This window comes from Salmo trutta, chromosome 27 (genome assembly GCF_901001165.1).
Source record: "Salmo trutta chromosome 27, fSalTru1.1, whole genome shotgun sequence".
NCBI classification, from domain to species: domain Eukaryota; kingdom Metazoa; phylum Chordata; class Actinopteri; order Salmoniformes; family Salmonidae; genus Salmo; species Salmo trutta.
Window position 1 is genome coordinate 29,612,316 of NC_042983.1, and position 19,718 is coordinate 29,632,033.

Below are 19,718 nucleotides of genomic sequence, written 5' to 3' on the forward strand. Positions count from 1 at the left end.
ACACAAAATAACTGTCAATATCCCTCGGCCTGGGGCTCCATGCAAGATCTCACCTCGTGGAGTTGCAATGATCATGAGAACGGTGAGGAATCAGCCCAGAACTACACAGGAGGATCTTGTCAATGATCTCAAGGCAGCTGGGACCATAGTCACCAAGAAAACAATTGGTAACACACTACGCCGTGAAGGACTGAAATCCTGCAGCGCCCGCAAGGTCCCTCTGCTCAAGAATACCTATACATGCCCGTCTGAAGTTTGCCAATGAACATCTGAATGATTCAGAGGACAACTGGGTGAAAGTGTTGTGGTTAGATGAGACCAAAATGGAGCTCTTTGGCATCAACTCAACTCGCCGTGTTTGGAGGAGGAGGAATGCTGCCTATGACCCCAACAACACCATCTCCACCATCAAACATGGAGGTGGAAACATTATGCTTTGGGGGTGTTTTTCTGCTAAGGGGACAGGACAACATCACCGCATCATTTGACGGGGCCATGTACCGTCAAATCTTGGGTGAGAACCTCCTTCCCTCAGCCAGGGCATTGAAAATGGGTCGTGGATGGGCATTCCAGCATGACAATGACCCAAACACACGGCCAAGGCAACAAAGGAGTGGCTCAAGAAGAAGTACATTAAGGTCCTGGAGTGGCCTAGCCAGTCTCCACACCTTAATCCCATAGAAAATCTGTGGAGGGAGCTGAAGGTTTGAGTTGCCAAACGTCAGCCTCGAAACCTTAATGACTTGGAGAAGATCTGCAAAGAGGAGTGGGACAAAATCCCATCTGAGATGTGTGCAAACCTGGTGGCCAACTACAAGAAATGTCTGACCTCTGTGATTGCCAACAAGGGTTTTGCCACCAAGTACTAAGTCATGTTTTGCAGAGGGGTCAAATACTTATTTCCCTCATTAAAATGCAAATCCTTTTATAACATTTTTGACATGCGTTTTTCTGTATTTTTTTGTTATTCTGTCTGTCACTGTTCAAATAAACCTACCATTAAAATTATAGACTGATAATTTCTTTGTCAGTGGGCAAATGTACAAAATCAGCAGGGGATCAAATACTTTTTTCCCCCACTGTATTCTCATTCATCCCTTTAGATTTGTGTGTATTAGGTAGTTGTTAGGGAATGTTTAGATTACTTGTTAGATTTGTGTGTATTAGGTATTTTTGGGGGAATTGTTAGATTACTTGTAAGATATTACTGCACTGTTAACTAGAAGCACAAGCATTTTGCTACACTCACACTAACATCTGCTAACCATGTGTATATGACCAATCAAATTTGATTTTGGTATTAATAATGTGTGCCCATATCAACTTTAATAACATGTTTTGTACATACTTTGTGAAATTCACTGGTGCCTGCTCAAAAACACGAGATTTTAGGAATTGTAGTAGGCTACACGTCTCAGAACAAAGCAGGTCAAATTGTCTTATTATCCACTTGGGGGTGCTACTGTGTTACTTTTTGGTGGTAGTCAGGATGATTTATTGCTGTTTCTGTATCAGCATGTGATTAGCCAATTCATTGAATTTAGAGTAACACCACAATACCATAATGAAGTAAAACAAAGTGGAGTCCTCTTGTTGGACTGACTGAGACATTCCAGCTATTTTTTTACTTTTCCTGCTGAAAACAATATTCCGAGTATAAATACAGTAATTTACACACATTTATGGGTAAAAAAATTGTTTTGATCATAATTGTGTTTTTTAGACATCAAGCAGTAGGCAATTCAAGGAGTTGCTGGTCTGATGTGATGTCATTGGTCTCCCGCTTGCTGTTTAGGTCGTTGTTCTCTTCAGCATTGCTTGCAGAAACAATAAAGGAGCAATAGAGGAGAACAAAGAAAAGCGCTCCCGGTCACCTATTGAGTTGTGCCTTTTTAAAGTAAATAAGGTCAGAAATAAGGTGAAAAGGAGACTGGAGTGCCACTTCAAGAGTAGTCCCTGTACCGGTTAGTCCGGTTAGTCCCCACCCAAACACAGGCGTACCTTGTATGCGTGAAAATGGAAACCGATTGGTGGAAACCAGAGGACAGAGGCTGCTGTAGTGTACTTGGGCACACTGCTTGCGGGGCTGAATAATTATTGGACTAGGCTACACGCGAAATCAGATCACTTTTTCTCCCAAATAGTTGGAAGAAAGAAGTAGTTAGTTTTATAGCCTACTGAAGTCCGGAGGCAGTCGATCCATAAACTTTTTAGAACTTTTCCTATTGTTAAGAATAAACAACTACACTGCACAAAAGGTCCATTAATTACAGGACAAGGTAAGCATAAAACGTTATCTCATTTGGGTTCACTTATTTTCAACAGGGGTTAGGCTATTTTGTGTTAAAAATGTTGTTTTTTTAAAGAGAAAAAAAGAACACTTTATGAAGATATTTATCCTATTGACCATCTTCGCAACGACATGGCATGTAATTATGAGTTAGGCCTATTAACAAAATATTATTTTTAAGAAATCAGAGCAATTTTTCAGTAATTTATTTTATACAAATATTTACACTCTTGCTGGAATATATGCCACACCATCTTTTAATTGCTTCATATTGGAACTTTTCTGTTCAAAGTTGGGCAAAGAAGCCAAACTATAACATTAAGACATTGAGGTTGTGAACATCTTCTCAGCTCATTAATCTATTGTTATGGTGAAACCTGACAGTCAGGCATGCATCAATGGGAATGTGAAACCGATTGTTGAGTTGGGGGCTGTTGTTGAAACAATAGTGGAACTGTTTTGGCTAAATCCCCTTTTCCCACAACCATTTGCACCCGGACGGAACCCTTGCCTTCCCCAGTGGTCTGGGTCATATCCACTAAATCAGTGTTTCCCAATCTGGGATACTAGGTTGGGGAAACACCTGAGCCACGGCCTGTTCGTCCCTCTATCATCCAGAAGGCGAGGTCAGTACAGGTGCATCAAAGCTGGGACAGAGAGAATGAAAAACAGCTTCTAACTCAAGGCCATCACTAGACGGCCTCTCCCCAGTACTCTGCCCTGAACTTAGTCACTAGCCGGTTACCACCTGGTTACTCAACCCTGCACCGTAGAGGCTGCTGCCCTATGTACATAGACTTGGAACCAAAGTACGTTCATCTCTAGGAGACAGAACACGTCTCCTTCCTGAGCGGTATGACGGCTGCGTGGTCCCATGGTGTTTATACTTGCGTACGATTGTTTGTACAGATGAACGTGGTAGCTTCAGGCATTTGGAAATTGCTCCCAAGGATGAACCAGACTTGTGGAGGTCTACAATTTATTTTCTGAGGTCTTGGCTGATTTCTTTTGATTTCTGTGTATTATTAGATATTACTGCACTGTTGGAGCTGGAAACTTAAGCATTTCGCTGCACCCGCAATAACATCTGCTAAATATGTGTATGTGACCAACAAAATTGATTTGATTTAGGACCCCTGGGGGGTCTATCCACAGGGGGTACTTGAGAAGACTCATTAGACCATAGGTTAACTGGTAAAATGCACATGAGGGGGTACTTCAGAGGTACTCTTGACAGAGCAAAATGTACTTGGTGGTACAGCAACCAAAAAAGGTTGGGAACCACTGCACTAAGTCCATGAGGAGGATTAAGAAAGTCACTTGGTTTTAGGGAGATAATTATCCTCAGTCTGACCCAGCTGACATGTCATCACAAATCATTCGCCATTATTATTACCAATACGTTGGTTTGTGTGAAGGGAGGATGGCTCATAGTAATGGTGGGAATGGAATGAATGGAACGGTATGAATGATGTGTTTGATACAATTCCATTGCATTAATGAGCCAGTCCTCTGATTTAAAGTGACAGCAGCCTCCAATGGTGTGAACACAATAATATTAGCCTGTTTTCGGACTCATTCTTCATCTGAACTCCAGAGAATGGTCTCAAATGCCTGGTGGATGACTCATTCATTTGTCACCCCTCTGTTTAGAGAGTTTATCAACGAAAGCCTCTCTTCGTCCTGTTGTCCTTTTACCCTCCACAGTAGAAGTCCATTGGAGTGGAGAAGCCTGATAATCCTGTGTTGGAGTGGACTGGATGCACTCCTCTGTTTTCCCTGACTGGACCCCCGTTTCTCTGTTTGTGTTGCTCCTCTCGGAGGAAGAGTCTGGCTTTGCTTAGTTTACATGTCAACCCCACGTGCTGTCAGAGAGAGACAATATGCTACCAAGGACATGCTACAGTTTGTTTGTAGTTTATACCAATGATGTACAGTTAACAGCCAAAATAAAGGTAACACTTGAGTACTGTAAATTAGGGTATATTGAAAGCAAGTGCTTCCACACAAGTCTGGTACCTGAGTTAATTAAGCAATTAACATCCCATCATGCTTAGGGTCATGTATAAAAATGCCCAGCTGCCCATTATTCTGGCTACCATAGCTAGAAGAAGACATCTCAGTAACTTTGAAAGAGGGTCTCAAAGGTGCATAGGGGGTTTAAAGTGTGTGTATATATATATATCTCAGTCAACAGATCTCAACCCAATTGAACGATTATGAGAGATTCTGGAGCAGCGCCGGAGACAGCGTTTTCCACCACCATCAACAAAATTATGGAATTTCTGGTAGAAGAATGGTGTTGCATCCCTCCAATAGAGTTCCAGACAGTAGAATCTATGCCAAGGCGCATTGGAGCTGTTCTGGTGTCTCGTGGTGGCCCAACGGCCCAGTAGGCCAAAGGCACTTTGTTGGTGTTTCCTTTACTTTGGCAGTTACCTGTATAACACTGTTAAAAGACATGCCTAGACAAGGTGACTACATTGTAAAGAATCCAGAATGATGACTTAGACATGTCTATGTCCCGGAAAGTTGGCTGTTATTTACAATGCCCTTCTAGTCACATATCGCATATTGAGTAGCAACTGTCCCAATTTCTGGACATTGATCCTGTAGAGGACATGCCTAGACAAGGTGACTACTTCCGGAGAATCCAGAATGATGACTTAGCATTGCTGTGTGTGTGTGTGTGTGTGTGTGTGTGTGTGTGTGCGTGCGTGCGTGGTGCACGGGACAGCTGTTTGTTTACCCGCACCTGCCCGCGATTGCTAATAACCCATCTGCAACTTCCTGACTATGGATGAAGTGAAAATCTGAGGTCTTCACCCAATGCTAACTCAGTAATATAGAAAATGTGCTGTAGGCTACAGTCAGAGAAGGCGGAACGATTTTCTAACGGGGTGTGTCGTGGAAAATTGTCTTAAAAATATAACACTCTTACAAGAAGTTGTAAATTCAATATAGACTTTAATACAGAGTAACAAAGCCGAGCCGGTCTGCGGAACAACTGCCTTCCTCAAGCCCCGGCTCTGCCTTTATATCCATACATTGCATAGGCACATCCCTTATGTAAATGAAGTCATTTGCCTTAGGTCTTCTGCCACCATTATCTTTCAACCCGATGGATAGCGCCCATATTTAAGGATAACGCCCATATCTGCTTCTGACTATATCATAATGGTGGCTGAAACCCCCTCATGTGGTACATAAATAATGCATGCACCGCATGCTCATGTTTGGTCATTTTGCTGCCATCTTTCCTCTGTGCCACTCTGTCTGACCATGGCCTTATCTACAGAACTCAGGTCTAGTTGTCAGGCCACTATTCAACCCACAGTGGCCTGTTGCCTTATCTGGAACTAGTGTCATCTTCTCTTCCTATAGCCAATGTATTTATGTTTTTCTACTTCAGCACAGCTGCTTATCTCCCACAGGTGCAGAATAGTTTTTTGCCAAATGTAGATATGTTTCTGCTTATAATTCTTTTCCCCTGGCTATTTGTTAGTCCAGTTGTCTAATTAGATACATGCAGCTTCTCTTCTGTCATTATATGTTGCCCTAGAAGACTAAATAAACCTTTGCTCACCAGAATAATGCCATACATGATTGAATGAATACTTCAATCTAGTTGACATCGGTAGTTTTTTCTGTTATCTCTGTTTCTTTCGTGGAGCAAAGACATTTAGGGACCCGGGAGAAAAAGCAATAACCCCAAAAAATGTGAAAGATTTTCTGTGCAAAATTTCCTAATTAGTTTGATCGGTTGTAAGGAAATAGAAAACTGTGAACATGACCCAACATGTTTCTGATAAGGTTTCAGTTCAGTTTGGATGCATATTTTATGTGTTTGAAATACTATCAGCTTTTATGATGCTGATAAAGATAGCACCTCTACAGACGGTGTCTAACGCATTCTCTCAAGATGGTAGATAAAATTAATTATATTTTTCCACTCCTGTTCCCAAGTCAAAATGTACATTTGGTGTATCACATTTACTGCAAGAAATGCTTAATTCTGTAGGAGTTAATATTAAGACTATGTGAGAGGTTATAGACCTACAGTCAGTGTCCAGATTTCAGTTTCCATTTAACCCATCTGAACAGTAGGCCACAGTTCCCTTAATATGTCATAGGTCTATTTGAAGTCCCCGTCTTGTGACTATCGAATTTGTATAGCGCCTCACAACCATCACATATAACATAGGCACTGCTATCATCCTCTTTTACCACTTCACCAAATCTTTCCCAAACATGACTTTTCTGGCCCTCCCTTCTCTTTATTTTCAACTCTCCATTCACAGCTTTTCTCTTATTGAATTAAACTCTGACATTGTCCTTTTTGCCTCCGTGGATCAACAATAACTGTTTCTGCCCATTCCCAAAGCTTTTGGCGATTGGGATGTAGGCTATTTGGCTAGTGTAAAGTTAGGCCTTGAAGCTTAGGTTTACTCACTGATGCCAGATATCCTAAAAATAATGAAAGAAAAACCTCAATGTAGCCTATAGGCCTAGACAATGTTCCCTCTCATTTTTTCAGCACTCAGCAAATTTCAGGTCTGCTGAGAGCAAACTTGAACATTGTGAAAATTCTGTGCAACTTCCAGCAAGCGGTTATTGTGAACACTGAGGCTGTACCCGCTTTAAGTTACAGTTATAACCGTGGCCAAGTAGACTACTGTGGCTATTTGATCATAATGTAGCTCTACCAGAGTGGCCTACCATCAACAACAACGGAGAAAATGCATCTTATAACATTTTAACATTAGAAATAGCTGTTCTATCATTCAGCCTACAGTAGCAGCCAATGTGTGGTGTTCAATGTAGGCCTATATTCCATGAGACTTAAAAAAAAAAAATGCTAACTTGACATTAACCTGTTTATCCACTTGTCCTTGACTGAAAATGTTGTTGTGTTGTTTGATGCAAGAAACCCCTTTACAAAATAAAATGCATTATTATTCCCATACCATTATTACAGAGAATCAGATAAATTATGCTACCCTCTGCCTATTGGCTACTTAGCTTATTCAAACCTGTCTCAAAATACAACAATGCCCCTTTAAGACAAGAAAAAGCTCTTTACCTGACTCAGTTTTCGAAGATGTCTAGAAATGTATACGTTTTGTGCTCTTATAGGAAGCAATCACTCTCCTATTGCTGACTACACATTATCTATAACTGGGCTAATAACTCACTAACTAGGAAAGGATATGAACAAAATGTGCACACGTGGCTACATGCAGCTCTCGCTTTGATCTCAAAACAAGCGCATCTACTCACGATCGCTCATGTTGTAAACACAGTCCAGTTCAAAGTAAATGTCACAGATCCATATATGGCAATAGTCTTTTTGCATATAGGTCTACTGCAGCTCTGATTGTTTATGCTGCACCGGTCTGTGTAGAGCATGGGCTGAGTCGTGCGTGTCAATGCAATAGAATCCTACTCAGATGCGTTCTGCCTACAACACAATCTCTTGCATAGTTCGTTTTGTTTCAGGTTGTTGCATTGAAAGTAGCTAATATTGCATTGATTCGATTACAATTGCCACTGTAAAGGGAAACGTTGATAGTGCTAACAGAGAAAACTCTAGAAGAGCGGTCACCAACCTTTTCTGAGTCAAGATCACTTTGAGTCAAAATGCAAACCGAGATCTACCGCTCAGAATCTTTTCTAACATGACTTAAAAAATGTAAGCCTATGCAACATTAAACAATTAAAAGCAGTACTGTAGCAATCAGGTTTGTGCAGTAAGCTATAGGCCCAATATATTATAACCTCATATTGGCTTTGCTTGAATTGCCCTGTCTATGCATTATTGTTCTTTTTTATTTTTTTACATTTGATAAAAAAAATTGAGGTAGGCTATTTGATCACATCGGTAATAGATCCGTTGTTGTATTACTTGTGAAGTACAGCTGAGTGAGCATACATTTAAATAAAGTTTTTTAAATCTTTATTTTACTGGGCTGATGGTGCCTGCATCTGATGGTCAGTTTCAGCAGAGGGAGAGAGCAGCAGACTGAGGGTCCGCCTCTCAACAACCCTCTGCTTTCCCTGTCTTCCACTGACTCTGACCAAAAAGCGAGAACATCTTCCAGCCGATGGCGAAACGAGTCGCACCGCATTACTTCTGCCTCATGCACCAAATCACGTCGTTACTCCTATGAACAGAGAAAGTGAAATATTCCTTGATAATAAAAAAGACCAAAGCTGTTAATAATAACAACGCCTATAAATACACTTTCCTACTTGTTGATTACTGCTGAGTGGAAATAGGAAGAACGCCCATTTCATGTTGAATACAAAGTGTTGACAGTGCTGAGTAAGAACTTAAACATGAACTCACTTATAAAAATACCATCTCTTTGCTGTACTCATTGACAGTCTCTCTCAAGGCATGGTTTTAAACATTTTGAAATCTCACATTATCAACTTTTCTGTAGCTTCCTTATATGCCTGCTACGTTACTGCATACACAGTCATCTGAGATATACGATTGGACAGCGTTAGACTTATAGTGCTCTTGATTTGCTCTCTGGGTACACTGGCAAGGTAGATTTTGTACCTTCAGAAACATAAAATGGTTCAAAATGGCAACAGTTTGCCTACCCGGCGCACAGGGCAGCTGAATCGGGTGCACGTACCGTCAACAGCCCGAGACAAATAAACAAAAAATAGGAACTCATAACTTTATCATCGCTGTTTTTTTTACAGAAATGTTTGGCGACCCACTAGGAATACCTTGGAGATCGACCAGTTGATCGCCATCGACTGGTTGGTGACCACTGCTCCAGAAAGTTCAATCTCGTGCTTCTCTCTGTAGGCTGATATTTCTGCGTGGCAGCCCCAGAGGAGCTGTGCGGCAGTCTCGGGGCTACAGTTTAGAGGGAACATTGGGCCTGGGTGTGTGTGTGTATGTGTGGGCATGTCTGCGCAGGTACATGTGTCTGAAAAGAAAAGGTGATGTGTCATAGTAAAGGCCTGATACAGAAGACATGCTCCCTCTAGGAATTGCAAGACATGTAGCTGTATGGTTGATTTTGGCTAGAGACCTTAACTTGGGTTTCCAATCATTCCCCCACAGGATAAAACTTGTTTTGTCCACAGCAATAGTTGGTAACCAGAAGACCAACCTCAAGTCACATTTCACCCATAGTGGCAAATGGAGAAGTCCATGGAGTGACCGTGGACTAAAACCTCTACTCATTGTAACACCCTTCTCTTTCATCAGTGTGCCCTGTCATGCTTTCCTGCCAGTCTGTATTAATGCCAGTTGCCCTCTCTGCCAGTTTTTGGTCTAACACAGATTTAGTTTTTAGCTCACACAGGACCCCTACATGCTCCAGCGTCACTTCTAGTTCCCCCTGAAGAAGAATACAGTACCGCAGTGCGATATAAGGGATGAATGAGGTACGGAGGGGTTAAGTGTCCATCTGAATAGATCCCAGGACCCCAAGAGAACACACATTGTGTTGGTTGTGTTCATGAAGAACTAGATGGAAAAAAACAGACTGAAACAGGGAGGGACTAACTGGACCTTCTTGTTTTCTGCGGCAAACAAATTCAGCTAACGTGCCCTAATGTTCACAACCCAGGTCATTCACAGTTGAGTGAGACCAAATGCAAGTGATATGTTTGGATCACTGTTTCTCCCCTATGTCTTTGACCTATGTGTAGTTATAACCTGCATGTTTTACTGTGATGTGTTTTAGTGCCGCTCCGCTGCCACTCTACTGAGAAGGTATCACGCCGCCATGACGGAGAAGGACACGCCTTCCTTGGCTGTAACCAAGGCTGCCCTGTCCTTGGACTCAGAGAGGGGAGGAGGAGGTGGAATTGGAGAGGGACAGCCTGATGCCAGTAGTACCTACTCTGATCTATTGACGCTGGCCAACCTGTTTGAGAGTGAGGAGGGCTCCCAGTCAACTCCGGACCTGCCCCAGGACCCTGCTCAGAATCTAGCCCGACCAGGCCAGCTGCAGCCAGGGGACGGCCGACAGAACCTCCGCATGAAGTTCCACGGTGCCTTTAAGAAGGGCATCTCCAACCCCGTGGACTTGCTGGAGTCTACCATCTATGAGTCACCCGTGGTGACCGGCCCCAAGAAAGCCCCCATGGACTCACTCTTTGACTATGGTACCTACAGTCACACCAACAACAAGAAGCAAGGCAGGAAGAAGCTCCTACGAGGGTGAGGAGGTACTTGTTATGGTGGCCACAGGGGTTCATGAGCTCATGCAGAGGCATAGATTGTTAAACAACACGTAGAGTTAGAAGAAGCATAGTAGATCAATTCCGGGGTACAGATGTAACCTACTGGGTTCGAACCCGGGTCTCGTGCACACCACAAAACTGTGTCAGCCCCTTGAGTTTAACGCCTATATATCAGCTCAGGGAGTCTTCAGGCAAGGTTGTTCCTCATACAAATGTCTTTCACCTAACTATATACTGTGTACAAAACATTACGGACACCTTCCTAATAGTTGCACCCCAACGTTTTGTCCTCAGAACAGCCTCAATTCGTCGGGACATGGACTCTACAATGTGTCGAAAGCGTTCCACAGGGATGCTGGCTCTTATTGAATCCAATGCATCCCACTATTGTGTCAAGTTGGCTGGCTGCCCTTCGGGTCGTGGAACATTCTTGATACACACGGGAAACTTTTGAGTGTGAAAAACTCAGCAGCGTTGCAGTTCTTGACACAAACATGTGCGCCTGGCACCTACTACCATACCCTGTTCAAAGGCACTTAAATCATTTGTCTTGCCCATTTACCCTCTGAATGGCACACATACACAATCCATGTCTCAATTGTCTCAAGGCTTAAACATCCTTCTTTAAACTGTCTCCTCCACTTAATCTACACTGATAGAAGGTGACATCAATAAGGGATCATAGCTTTCACCTGGATTCAGCTGGTCAATCTATGTCATGGAAAGAGCAGATGTTTCTAACATTTTGTACACTCAGTGTACATAAACACCTAAAGTATGTGTTATACAGTACCAGTCAAAGTTTGGACACACCTACTCATTCAAGGGTTTTTCTTTATTTATACTATTTTCTACATTGTAGAATAATAGTGAAGACATCAAAACAATGAAATAACACATATGGAATCATGTAGTAACCAACAAAGTGTTAAACAAATCAAAATATATGTTATATTTGAGATTCTTCAAAGTAGCCAACCTTTGCCTTGATGACAGCTTTGCACACTCTTGGCATTATCTGAACCAGCTTCATGAGGAAGCTGAGAATGTGCTGAGCACTTGTTGGCTGCTTTTCCTTCACTCTGTGGTCCAACTCATCCCAAACCATCTCAATTGGGTTGAGGTCGGGTGATTGTGGAGGACGGTCATCTGATGCAGCACTCCATCACTCTCCTTCTTGGTCAAATAGCCCTTACACAGCCTGGAGGTGTGTTTTGTCATTGTCCTGTTGAAAAATGAATGATAGTTCCACTAAGCCTAAACTAGATGGGATGGCGTATTATTGCAGAATGCTGTGGAAGCCATACTGGTTAAGTGTGCCTTGAATTGTAAATAAATCACAGACAGTGTCACCAGCAAAGCACCCCCACACCATCACACCTCATCCTCCATGCTTCACGGTGGGAACCACACATGCGGAGATCATCCATTCACCTACTCTGTGTCTCACAAAAGACAGCGGTTGGAACCAAAAATCTCCAATTTGGACTCATCAGACCAAAGGACAGATTTCCACCAGTTTAATGTCCATTGCTCATGTTTCTTGACCCAAGCAAGTCTCCTCTTCTTATTGGTGTCCTTAGTAGTGTTTTTTTGCAGCAATTCGACCATGAAGGTCTGATTCACGCAGTCTCTGAACAGTTGATGTTGAGATGTGTCTGTTACTTGAATTCTGTGAAGCATTTATTTGGGCTGCAATTTCTGAGGCTGGTAACTCTAATGAACTTATCCTCTGCAGCAGAGGTAACTCTGGGTCTTCCTTTCCTGTGCCAGGCCTCATGAGAGCTAGTTTCATCATAGCGCTTGATGGTTTTTACGACTGCACTTGAAGAAACTTTCAAAGTTCTTCACATTTTTCAGATTGACTGACATTCACGTCTTAAAGTAATGATGAACTGTCATTTCTCTTTGCGTATTTGAGGTGTTCTTGCCATAATATGGACCTGGTCTTTTACCAAATAGGGCTGTCTTCTGTATACCAGCCATACCTTGTCACAACACAACTAATTGGCTCAAATGCATTAAGGAAAGAAATTCCACAAATTAACTTTTAAGAAGGCACAGCTGTTAATTGAAATGCATTCCAGGTGACTACCTCATGCCAAGACTGTGCAAAGCTGTCAAGGCAAAGGGTGGCTACTTTGAAGAATCTCAAATATAAAATATATTTTGAGTTGTTTAACACTTTTTTGGTTACATGATTCCATATGTGTTATTTCATAGTTTTGATGTCTTCACTGCTATTCTACAATGTAGAAAATAGTAAAAATAAAAACCCTTGAATGAGTAGTTGTATCCAAACTTTAGTTGTGTCCAAACTAGTACTGTATGTGAGTGTAAAGTATGTATGTCTATGGTCCTACACAGTAAGACTGAGATGTCCTGCGATGAAGGTGTGGACCCTACAGGCTCAGATCCACCCAAGGTGATTAAAGAGTTTAACCGCACGCTGCTCTTCGATGGCGTGTCACAGGCCGACCCAGAGGCCCTCTCAGGCCTGCTGGAGTACCTGCAGGGTCACGACAAGAGGCTCACCGACGAGGAGTTCAAAGGTGAGATGATCCCAGTGGTGGGTGGAGCCCTCTGGTGCCAAATAGGCTCATTTGAGACGGGAGATATGTCAGCTTTCACAGCCAAAGGCAGAAAGAACAGAGGAAAAGAGAGAGTGTGCTGAAGGGGAGGGCTTAAGATGTCCTATTTTAGCTACTAAAATAGCATATGAATTTTGTCTCAATCATTTCACCTCGGTTACAATCGTCTTACTCAAGAGGAAGCCTTACCTTTTAGTCCACTTAGCCCTGTGACTAACACCTTCAGTTTTTGTCATCCTGGAGTTTTGTCATGACTTCGTATAGTGGTACTCAGTACAGATGTCTAAACAGACCTCTTTCTTCCCCCTGGGGTTCAATTCTGTCCTATCAGTATCCCCCCCTCTCTTCCCTGTTGTTTTTGGCTCCAAACAGTAGAGAGAAGGAAGCTACTGGGATGGCCGAGGTTTTGTCTTGCCAGTGGCGTGTCCAATGACAGCTTCCTGTTGGCTGTGTATGTATGGGGTGGGGCTTTATAACAGAGTGAAATCAGAGCAAACTCTCTCCTCTGGGAAGAAAAGGACTAGAGGGGGCTTGACAGACTAGCTAAAAAAACTCAGCCCTAAAGTCAACAACAGAAGCAGACAACTTAGTTCTGTTTTTCATGATTGAGGCGTTTCCATTTTCAGTCACGCAAGCGTCCCTTTCTTATCGCTAACAATTTATCACCGATCTTTACTTCCTCTAATTTTGTGTTTGTGTCCTTAACCTCTTCCCCTTCTCTCAACTGGGAACCAGAGCCATGCATTTAGAGAGTTGGGGCAATGCAGTTTCTGCATTTACATTACACGTCCACATTCTATAGTAGCCATGTTAGCTCCCCAATAACATTTAAACAGTGCTATGTTACTGAATGTCTAGAACAATATTCAACATTCTAAAAGTTGTCCTAACTCCAAATATAAGGACACAAGGCAAGACCCAAATGCAGACACAGGAAGCAGATGTTTGAGCTCCGATATTTATTAATCCAAGGGGTACATTTACATTTACATTTAAGTCATTTAGCAGACGCTCTTATCCAGAGCGACTTACAAATTGGTGCATTCACCTTATGATATCCAGTGGGACAACCACTTTACAATAGTGCATCTAAATCTTTTAGGGGGGGGGGGGTAGAAGGATTACTTTATCCTATCCCAGGTATTCCTTAAAGAGGTGGGGTTTCAGGTGTCTCCGGAAGGTGGTGATTGACTCCGCTGTCCTGGCGTCGTGAGGGAGCTTGTTCCACCATTGGGGTGCCAGAGCAGCGAACAGTTTTGACTGGGCTGAGCGGGAACTGTGCTTCCTCAGAGGTAGGGAGGCGAGCAGGCCAGAGGTGGATGAACGCAGTGCCCTTGTTTGGGTGTAGGGCCTGATCAGAGCCTGAAGGTACGAAGGTACGGAGGTGCCGGGTAGGCAAAAGGTAGGTTGGGGACAGGTGAGAGTTCATAAACCAAAACAGTACCAGACAAAGGGCAGTCTCGAGGTCAGGCCAGGCAGGGGTTTAGTAACCAGATTTGAGTCCAAACAGTACAAGGGGAGAGGCAGGCTTGAAGACAGAACAGGCAGAATGGTCAGGCAGGCATGTTCGGAGTCAGGACAGGCAAGGATCAAAACCAGGAGGACTAGAACCAAAAGAGACTGGGGAAAAACTGGGAGCAAGATAAACCGCTGGTTGACTTGGCAAACAAGACAAACTGGCAGAGAGAGACAGTAAACACAGGGATATATACACCAGGGATAATAAGCAACACCTGGATGGGGGGGGGGAGACAATCACAAGGACAGGTGAAACAGATCAGGGTGTGACACCAAATATGTCTTTGTTGTGTTTATGTCTATGTACAGTTCTGTGCATTATAAAGTTCAACTGTACTGCAGCACAGTGAAAAAACATTTCCTTCACAGTGGATGTACTGCTCAGTCAGGGTCATATTTCAGAAATGGTTTACTAGCTTATTGCTTATTGTAACGGTCGTCGTAGTGGATGGACCAAGGCGCAGCGGGTTGAGTGCTCATATTAACTTTATTAGAACACTTGTAAACAAAACAAGAAAAACGAACGGACGACAAAGAGTCTTGCAGGCAACACACAGCTATGCAAAGAACAACCTCCCACAAATCCCATGACAAACACATTCCTATTTATAGGACCTTCAATCAGAGGCAACGATAGACAGCTGCCTCCAATTGAAGGCCCCAACCCCAATTACCTAAACATAGAAATGACTAGACAGAACATAGAAATACACTAACATAGAACAATGAAGAAAAAAAACGGAATACATAAACCAAACACCCCTCTACATACACACACACCCCGAACCATATAAAACAAATACCCCCTGCCATGTCCTGACCAAACTATAATAACAAATAATCCCTTTACTGGTCAGGACGTGACAGTACCCCCCCCCCCCCCAAAGGTGCAGACCCCGGGTGCACCTAACAAAAACAAATCTTACAAAAATAAACCCCTTAAACTAAAGGGAGGGAAGGGAGGGTGAAGCCTGTCACTGTAGACCCTGGACTGGACTCTGGGAGCTCCGGACTGTAGGGCGACTGGGAGCTCCGGACTGTAGGCCAACTCACTCGGTTCCGGACTGTAGGCCGACTCACTCGGTTCCGGACTGTAGGCCGCCTCTCTAGGTTCCGGACAGTGGGCCACCTCTCTAGGTTCCGGACAGTGGGCCACCTCTCTAGGTTCCGGACAGTGGGCCACCTCTCTAGGTTTCGGACAGTGGGCCACCTCTCTAGGTTCCGGACAGTGGGCCACCTCTCTAGGTTCCGGACAGTGGGCCGTCTCTCTTGGTTCCAGACAGTGGGCCGTCTCTCTTGGTTCCAGACAGTGGGCCGGCTCTCTTGGTTCCGGACAGTGGGCCGTCTCTCTACAGGGCACTGTCGCCGGAGGCTCTGGACGAGGCACTGTTGCCGGAAGTTCTGGACGAGGCACTGTTGCCGGAAGTTCTGGACGAGGCACTGTTGCCGGAAGGCCTGGTGCGTGGGGCTGGCTTAGGATGCGCCAGACTAAGGACACGCACCACAGGGCTAGTACGAGGAGCAGGGACAGGATGAGCTGGACTGGGCTGACGCACTGGAGCCTGGTGTGTGGTGCTGGTAATGAGGTACCAGACTGGAGACACGCACCCCAGGGCTAGTGCGAGGAGCAGGACGTATTGGACTGGGCTGACGCACTGGAGATCTGGTACGTGGGGCTTGTACTGGAGGTATCAGACTGGAGACACGCACCTCAAGGCTAGTGCGAGGAGCGGGAACAGGACGTACTGGACTGGGCTGACGCACTGGAAGCCTGGTGCGTGGGGCTGGTACTGGAGGTATCAGACTGGAGACACGCACCTCAAGGCTAGTGCGAGGAGCGGGAACAGGACGTACTGGACTGAGCTGTCGCACTGGAAGCCTGGTGCGTGGGGCTGGTACTGGAGGTATCAGACTGGAGACACGCACCTCACGGCTAGTGCGAGGAGCGGGAACAGGACGCACTGGACCGTGAAGGCACACTGGCGGTCTCGAGCGCAGTACTGGCTCCACCCTTACTGGCTGGATGCCCACTTCCCCCTGGCAAATGCGGGGAGCTGGCACCGCGCGCACCGGCCTGTAAATGCTTGGCCTCGACACCGTGCGCATCACTTCAACGCACGGGACCTGACCAGACCTGACCGGCTGCCTCGAATAAGCACGGGGAGTTGGCTTGCGGCTTAATCCTGACCCCGCCAAACTACCGTGTGCCCCCCCCCCCCAAAATGTTTTATTGGGGCTGCCTTTCAGGCTTAAATGCCAACCGTGTACCCCTGTAACAGTCCCGGTCTTCCTTCCACTTTTTCCATTCCTCTCTTGCTGTCTCCACCTGTCTCCATGGCAGAGTCTTGTCCCCTGCCATTATCTCCTCCCATGTCCACAATGTCCTCCACTCCCTTTTCTCCCTGGCCCAGGATCCTTCCTCCTCCTGGGCCCGCTCCGTGGTTGGTGGGAGGTTCTGTAACGGTCGTCGTAGTGGATGGACCAAGGCGCAGCGGGTTGAGTGCTCATATTAACTTTATTAGAACACTTGTAAACAAAACAAGAAAAACGAACGGACGACAAAGAGTCTTGCAGGCAACACACAGCTATGCAAAGAACAACCTCCCACAAATCCCATGACAAACACATTCCTATTTATAGGACCTTCAATCAGAGGCAACGATAGACAGCTGCCTCCAATTGAAGGCCCCAACCCCAATTACCTAAACATAGAAATGACTAGACAGAACATAGAAATACACTAACATAGAACAATGACAAAAACCCCCGGAATACATAAACCAAACACCCCTCTACATACACACACACCCCGAACCATATAAAACAAATACCCCCTGCCACGTCCTGACCAAACTATAATAACAAATAACCCCTTTACTGGTCAGGACGTGACACTTATGAACTTGGTGCTTGGTGTCACCCTGGTTGCAAGATAGTTTTGTCACGATTCTCTAAAGCTGAACCCAGAAGACGGAGCGGCAGCGGAGGTGAGTTGATGAGAGTGAATAGGCAGCTCCAATGATGTCTCTGAAACCACCGGCAGCCAGGCAAGGGAGTTGAATGTTCCGGGAGGATGACTGTAGACAGAGTAAACGGGGGTGAGTAACCGGCAAAAAGTACAGAACAACAAAACTAACTCTGGTAACATGAGGCTGATACGCTGACACAACATACTGTTCATTGCTAATGATCCAGCAGGGAATGGATGTCAGGTCAGGGCTTATGAAGAGAAGAGGTGATGATCAGGACCAGGTGTGCAGATGGCTGATGAGATGCAGGTGCGGGTAATCAAGAGTTCTCCCGCCTAGCTTCGTCGCCTGGCAACCAGACAGGGTGCGTTCAGGAACCTCAGGAAACAGACTCCAAAACAACAAACAGTCAGCTCAGGCAGAAAACAGACTCAGGAAGTGGGATTCCTGACACGTTTTTCACATTAACAATGCACTTTGCTGCAGCAAAGCATTTTGAAAAAAAAAATACTTTTCATTAATGCCCAGAAATGTACATGTCCACTCTGAGTATCATTAATAACCATCCTTTTTTTGTTTTATTTTCTTCCAGAACCTTCTACAGGTAAGACGTGCCTGCCTAAAGCCCTTCTGAACCTGTACAACGGTCAGAATGACACCATCCCTCTGCTGATGAATATCGCAGAGCAGACAGTCAACCTCCATGATTTCATCAACACGCCCTTCAGAGATGTCTACTACAGAGGTGAGCTCTCTACTAGTGATGGGAAATTCCTGAACAGCACATCACCAGTCTCTACTCATATTAGCGCTTCACTAAAAACACGGTCCTGATCATTAGGCACCAAATGAACTGAAACAGGGAGGGACTACTATCTGGACTTGGCCAATACAGATGCTCACTTTTGGTCTCCATTGCAAAACGTTTTTAAAAGTTTTCTATTGCGTGCACTAATGAACATGACCCAGTACTGTAGGATCGTTTGACTAAGATTGAAGTAGATCCTATCCTTCTAATTGGATATTATCACAGGTATTGTATGTCTATGATCTCATGTACCTGAAATGTGTGGCCTACTATGCAGTGAGAGACCAAATTATCTAATTATCCCAATTCGACCACTTGTCCCCTTTACCCTATGTGTTGACCCCCCCCCCCCCACACACACCTTTGTTTTATCACAAAACCGGATATCAATCGCTGAAGTCCACAAAGCATATTGCATGTACAGTAACAGACAGGTACATGACCTAGAGTATGGCCAAGCAAGTTCATGTTTCTGACATTTTTGGACCAGAGTTGCATCAACTATTCCAGCACCATTTCAACTTCAACATTTCAACATCATCAAATCACCTCTGCTTAGTCTAATACAGTGACAACTAAAACATACCCCCAAAAATATAAATATACAATTTAGTCTAATCAACGTCAGCTAAATATGATATGGCTGTCCATGGTTCTGATTTCTGTGTGTGTGTGTGTGTGTGTGTGTGTGTGTGTGTGTGTGTGTGTGTGTGTGTGTGTGTGTGCTTTCATGCAAGTAGAAAAACATGTTGACTCACCCTACTTGTAGAGAAACGCCAATGCCATTCTCCTATCTTTCATGTTGACGAAACGGTTTATCACTCTGTCATACAGTACATGCTTTTAGTTTTTGTTATCCTAGGCTACCTGGCTCAAATGCTTTCTTACTAGCCTAACTTCCATTCATGGAAAACGTTAGCTAATTAACATTTGACTTCTACATCTAGCTACAGTTGGACGTCGGAAGATTACATACACCTTAGCCAAATACATTTAAACTCAGTTTTTCACAATTCCTGACATTTAATCCTAGTAAAAATTCCCTGTCTTAGGTCAGTTAGGATCACCACTTTATTTTAAGAATGTGAAATGTCAGAATAATAGTAGAGAGAATGATTTATTACAGCTTTTATTTCTTTCATCACATTGCCAGTGGGTCAGAAGTTTACATACACTCAATTAGTATTTGGTAGTGTCGTGTCTTTGGGCATCATTAAACCTGATGACATGTTTATCAAATAACTCTCTGTAATTATTATTACGTGATTAAACTGATTCATCGTGTAACTGTAATTAACTAGGAGGTCGGGGCACCAAGGAAAATA

General features: G+C 44.1%; 1 protein-coding gene across 2 annotated transcripts in view; it reads left to right on the forward strand.

The window, feature by feature from the left end:
• The first annotated feature begins 1,932 nt into the window (after positions 1 to 1,932).
• The window catches only part of LOC115164852 (transient receptor potential cation channel subfamily V member 4), a 28,206-nt gene continuing 10,420 nt past the window's right edge, over positions 1,933 to 19,718 (forward strand). The window contains exons 1-4 of one of the 2 annotated variants that reach the window (XM_029717718.1): positions 1,933 to 2,279; positions 10,006 to 10,484; positions 12,875 to 13,059; positions 18,178 to 18,330. In XM_029717718.1, the coding sequence (XP_029573578.1) occupies positions 10,048 to 10,484; positions 12,875 to 13,059; positions 18,178 to 18,330 (775 nt within the window). In that variant the 5' untranslated portion in view covers positions 1,933 to 2,279; positions 10,006 to 10,047. Of the gene's footprint in view, positions 2,280 to 10,005; positions 10,493 to 12,874; positions 13,060 to 18,177; positions 18,331 to 19,718 lie in introns of those variants that run through there. The other variant, XM_029717719.1, reaches the window with a different exon arrangement.